At 47.2% G+C, this 5,415-nt stretch overlaps 1 protein-coding gene and 1 pseudogene across 1 annotated transcript; both read right to left on the reverse strand.

Annotated features, from left to right (window-relative positions):
• Nucleotides 1-3,001: 3,001 nt before the first annotated feature.
• Nucleotides 3,002-4,499, reverse strand: LOC110307244 (hydroxyacyl-thioester dehydratase type 2, mitochondrial-like). Its single transcript, XM_085830191.1, has one exon. It carries the CDS (start codon nt 4,497-4,499, stop codon nt 4,023-4,025), a length of 477 nt encoding a protein of 158 aa, XP_085686317.1. The 3' UTR covers nt 3,002-4,022.
• A 113-nt stretch (nt 4,500-4,612) lies between these two features.
• LOC110307245 (ribonuclease P protein subunit p14 pseudogene) lies at nt 4,613-5,110 on the reverse strand (annotated as a pseudogene).
• Nucleotides 5,111-5,415: the final 305 nt, after the last annotated feature.

Genomic DNA, 5,415 nt, shown 5'->3' on the forward strand with positions numbered 1-5,415 from the left:
CCGCTGAGCCATCTCTCCAGCCCGAAGCTTGCTTTTTTAATTAATTAATTAATTAATTAATATCATAGTTTCCCCTCCCACTTCTCCTAGTCCTTTCCCAACACCTCCCCCCTCCACTCCTCCTCCTTTTCTCTTCAGAGAAGGGGAGGCCTAACATGGATATCAACCAGCCTTGGCATATAAGTTGCAGTAAGATTAGGCATTTCTATTCTACCAGACAAGGCAGCCCAGTTAGCGGAAAGGGTCCTAAGGCAGGCAACAGAGTCAGGGACAGTCCTGTTCCTACTGTTAGGAGTCCCACATGAAGACCAAGCTACACAGCTGTTACATATAAGCTGGCTGTGTAGCCAAAGGTGACTTTGAACTTCAGATCTTTTTTCTTCTCTGCATTCCAAGTACTAAGATGAGAGACAAGCATCGCTAGACATAGTTTATGAGGTACTAGAGGTGGGTTATCCTAGGGCCTAGACAAGCACTAGACTAACTTATGAACATTCTCAGCGCAAGGCCCACATCTTCTACCCAGTCTTTTACCCCTCTATTTACTGTGCACCTGGTGCTTGCTCTGTGAATTCCCTGGGCCATGTTTTGGGAACTGAGATGAACCAAGACCCGCCCTTGGGGCCTTGAGTGGCAGATCCAGAAGAATGACAAAGAATGAAGGTAGAAACACATTGGAGAGATGGCTGGAGAGATGGCCCAGTGGTTAAGAGGACTGACATTTCTTTCAGAGGTCCTGAGTTCAATTCCCAGCAACCAGTGGTAGATCACAACCATCTATAATGGGATCTGATATATCACACCCTCTTCTGGTGTGTCTGAAGACAGCTACAGTGTACTTATAATGGAAGGCAGAGCTGTCCAGAGATAGGTGAGACCAGAGAGGTGACCCAGAGATGGCAGTGGATCAGACCCTGCTTGGAGACACCTGGAGGAGGGACTGGTTTCTGTCAGTCTCTTGTTCTCTGCTGCCCACTCCTTCATCCTTCATCCTGTGAAGACTGAAGAGGCCTTCAGACGTTGACATTGTCCAAAGCCTGGAAGCTCTAGCCTTCACCCTCCACACTCCCACATCACTTGCCTTCTCTACTGTTCTCAGCATTCAGTCCTCAGGGAAACAGGAAAGGAAGTAATGACTTGGGCTACCTGCCATGGGCACCTCCATGATGGGACCTGCAGGAGGTCCCAAGCTAGGACCAGGACCAGAGCTGAGCCTGGGCCTGAGAACTGTGTTTTCTGCTGAGTGGCCTTGAGTAAGGATCCAAGTGTCCTCCTCTTATCAAACAAGAAGAGACGTATTTAAGGTGACTTCTTTCCTGCCTATCTTGCTGTTAGCATAGTAGAGGTCAACAGTCTGATAAACACCAACACACTGCTATTGTTTTGCAGGATACGGCCTTGGGGAGTTTCATCAAGAGCAGAGCAGTTACCCCTCCCCCCTGGCATCCCACCTAACAGGACCCTATAGCTTCACCCAGCCTCTGCTTCCTGCTGGATTCTTGGCTAGGGTAACCAAGAAGATGGGCTTCTGCAGCCAAAACAGGACTGGGGAGAAGTGGGGAGAATAGATCTTCTGACCTAGATGTGGTCTTGAGTCCTGTCACCTGCTGACCCACCAATGGGATGGGAACCTAGCTAGACTCTGGCCCTACACCCCAGGACACTTGCTGAGATAAGCCCTGGAGTTGTCTTCTCTGTTTGCTTTTCCTGTCTGTGCTCATATCTGAGATACAGATACTCGTACCTTTAAGTTCTGTGGCTTCTTCTAGCCCCATCCACAGCAGCCAGGGGAGAGTGGTATTGTGCCATAGGTAACTGTCCAAGAGTAAGCTGACTCAGAGGGCCCCCATAGTCTTACTTCCAAGAATTCTGAGATTCAGGGTTTGATATTTCTCCTTTCCTCACATGACCTCTAAGAAGTCCTCCAAACTTCTAAAGGAGTTCATTTACAGTTTAAAACTGTGGTGCAGAGCTCAGTCAGGTATGAGAGAGATGAGAGCAGCAGGAGCAGCCTCCTGGGTAGAAGGCTGACGGCTGGATAGGAAGTGAGCACTGTGCCTGGGCAAAGCTTGAAGCAGAGACCTGGCCTGAGATAGTGCGGTTCATTAGTCATTTGCATGCCCAGAGAGACACTGAGAACAGGCCCTGGTCCTACCTTTGAGTGCTTAGGCAAGGCAGAGCTCATGAGAGTAGACTCGGGCCTCGTGTGGGAGCTGGTGGGGGAGTCAAGTGCTGAATCTCCAGCCTGCTCAGGAGGGCAGGCAGGGTGAGTCCTGGGGAAGAAAGCTTTCAGATAACTCATCTTCTGGAAGGATCACAGGGGTAAGCTTCGAAGAGAGGGTGGTAGCTCCCATGCCTAACCCAGTTTCTCCGTCATCAAAAAAGATCCACTAACACAGCCCCAAGCTTGTAATAAGAGTCCTTTCTGCATGGCTCCCCTTCAGTTCTGCTCTATTCCTGTTCTGACTGGCAGTGGCACAGACATTGACAAAGTCTGAACCTTTCCACTCCTCTTTACGCTCCAAGAGCCCAGATCTGCTCCTTAGCCTAGGAAACCCACTTGCTTACTTACTCTGAGTCCCAGGACACACCTTGACAAAGCATTCCCACTGACTCTGCTCATAGTGCCCCTCTGTGGACCCAAACTCCAAACTGCTAAAATCACTAGGTGCTCTCCAGCAGAGAAGTCCTTTCCCTCCTGAAAGCCTGTCTCCAAAGGAAATATTCAGTGACTCTGTTCTTTTTTTTTTTTTTTTACAGACACACACACATATATAATAGTTTTATTGTTGTTGCTTTTTTGTTGTTGTTTTTAAAGTAGATCCACATTTTCAAGAGAGGGAGAGAATTAGAACCCTTAAAACAGCGCCTTTGCATTCCAGATTCTTCCCTTCAGGTTTAAAATACTAACAAACAGATTGGCCAACTCTCTGAAAGATCAGCATGTTAACCTGTTCAAATGAAGAACAGCCAACTTCCAATTCAGAAAAGTCACCCCATTCACTCATTCACTCATGGAAGCCACATGGAAGGAGAACACTGGATAATATTTCTAGGCCCGGCCCTCTGATGAATTCTATGTTTCTATTATTTCCAACAATGCTGCAGGGCTAGGACTTTATATCACTGAGTCATGGCTGCATGTAAACCCCTCACCAGTAACAGCAAACCCCCTGAAGGGCAAGTTACAGAGAAATTTGAATTAAATGTCATTTTTTGTTTTTATTGGTTTGACAGGGTCTCTTTATGTAGCCCTGGCTGTTCTGGAACTTGCTATGCACACAGGTTAGCTTTAAATTCTGCCTGCCTCTGCCTCCTAAGTGGGAACTAAAGGCAAGCGCATCCAACAAAAGATGACATCTTGGTGTAAGGGATTATAAACCTAACCCAGAAGCCACTGAGAAAGGGTCTCAGAATTAGGTGTTCAAAGATGGCTCTACTTGCATTGCTGCAGTTAGTATACATGGTGGTATAAATTCAGCAAGAAAACTCCTCAACACTGCCACGGATGTTATCAAATACAAATATAACTGTTTGAAATTCTGAAAGTAAAACATGAAGATAGTTTTCCCAATTTAAAAAGACTTTTATCTTACTATTATTGTGTTTGTATTTTGCTTGCAGGTATGCGTGTAGTCTGTGTACCATGTGCAGGTAGTCTCGACACAGGCCAGACGGTGTTGCATCACCTGAGACTGAAGCTACAGTTGGGAGCCGCTGTGTGGGTGTTAGGAACTGAGCCCAGATACTCTGGAAGAGCAGCCAGTGACCCTAACTGATAGGCCATCTCTCCGGCCCCTCTCAATTGTTTTTCTGGTTGGAAAAAAAAAATCCAAACCTTGATAGATGATGAGATCTTGCACATATTTAAGTCTGGACAAACCATGCACCAATCTGGAAATCTCCCCTTCCACACACAGCTTCTGGGTGGACCAGCATTCCTTCAGGAAGAGCAACAGCCCACCTCCCCGGGTGTCATTTGATAATAAGAGCACAGGGCTTTAAATGTATAACTTTGTATTTCAGGATCTGGGCGCTCCCGGGACCATCACTTTAACCCAGCCTTCCATAACGGTCCTCTTACTTTCTATTACACAACAGGACACTGCAACAACAGCAACAGACTGCTTCAGCCGCTTCACTTCTGCAGATGCTAAAACCATCTCTCCAATATAGAGAGGAGCAGGAAATTTAATTTCCTGGGAAAGAAACACACAGCCTGGCCCTGGCATTTTGGTGCCCAGGAGAGCTGAAATAAGTCCATTTATCAAAACCCCATGAACAATTGTCTTTCCAAACTTGGAGTGTGTTGCAAAATCTTCACTTAAATGCAAAGGATTGGCATCTCCCGTTAACTCTGAGAAGGTAGCTACATCCTGCCTTGTGAAGGCTCTGCTGAGCTCTGCTCGGTCTCCAACTTTCATGTGCACATACTGAAAACACTGCCCTGCTGGTACCACATGATGTTGCCACAGTCTCCTCTGAAGCCCACTCCACATCTTCAGTATCTCCAAATGTCACCAACAGGGGCTTTAGCCTTCGTCTGTTTTCAAATAATGTAGACACCTAAAGACACCGTGGAGAGTGGAAGTATCTGGAACTGTAAAAGTATTCAATCCAATACTTGTTCCCTGCTATTGCCAGATAGTGCCAGGAGAAAGGGAGACACCTGAATCACTCTGAAGGCACACTTCTTGCTTTTATAGGCTCCAAACAAGGTCAAAGAACTCCATAATTTGGCCAGACCACTGCTGCATATTCTCAAGATGGCCGACAGTGTCTTCTCATCATAGATGGGAACATCCACAGGCAGAGCGGCACCGACCTCTCCAAACAGATCTTTCAGGGCTGAGACAAGGAGCTGTTTGAACTGTGCCACATTCAGTCCAACCCTATGTTCTTGAAACTCTAGACAGACTTTCATGTAGTGGTACTCTGAGGGGCTCTTGTAAACTACTCTTTCATATGCAGTCGCTGGCATCTTCCAACATGGGCACCTGCCCCGCGAGGCTAAACCGCCTCGGCCCAGGACGGAGAGGCTCACTGGAATAACCGCGTTCCTGACTCTTGCACGCCGCTAGAATTCGGCATGGGTCGGAGTTCCCACGCAGCAACCCTTGGCCCTGTTTTTGTGTCTTTTCTGTCCCTTGTACCTTCTCTTCAAAGGTCAGATTCGGGACTCTTCACAATCCGTACAATCCACTCCCCATAGACTGACCTACCCCTCACTCAAGTGTCTGAAAGAGGGGCACTGGATAGCAGAGAGACATTCCTGTTCACTGCCTGAGCCAAAACCAATGCCAAGCCCAGTAAGATGGGTTAAATGTGTATGAGGGACAAGGAAACTGAGGCACCAAATGGATAAAACTTGAGAGGAACTTCAAGGGGTTCAAAACAGTCCCTGGAGGTCGGATA

The sequence above is a fragment of the Mus caroli genome, unplaced genomic scaffold (genome assembly GCF_978045245.1).
Source record: "Mus caroli unplaced genomic scaffold, Mus_caroli_1 scaffold_14, whole genome shotgun sequence".
Taxonomy (NCBI): Eukaryota; Metazoa; Chordata; class Mammalia; order Rodentia; family Muridae; genus Mus; species Mus caroli.

Excerpts from the sequence above, each read along its gene's own strand:
- LOC110307244 (XM_085830191.1), bottom strand. The coding sequence starts at position 4,499 with ATGTGGAGTGGGCTTCAGAGGAGACTGTGGCAACATCATGTGGTACCA.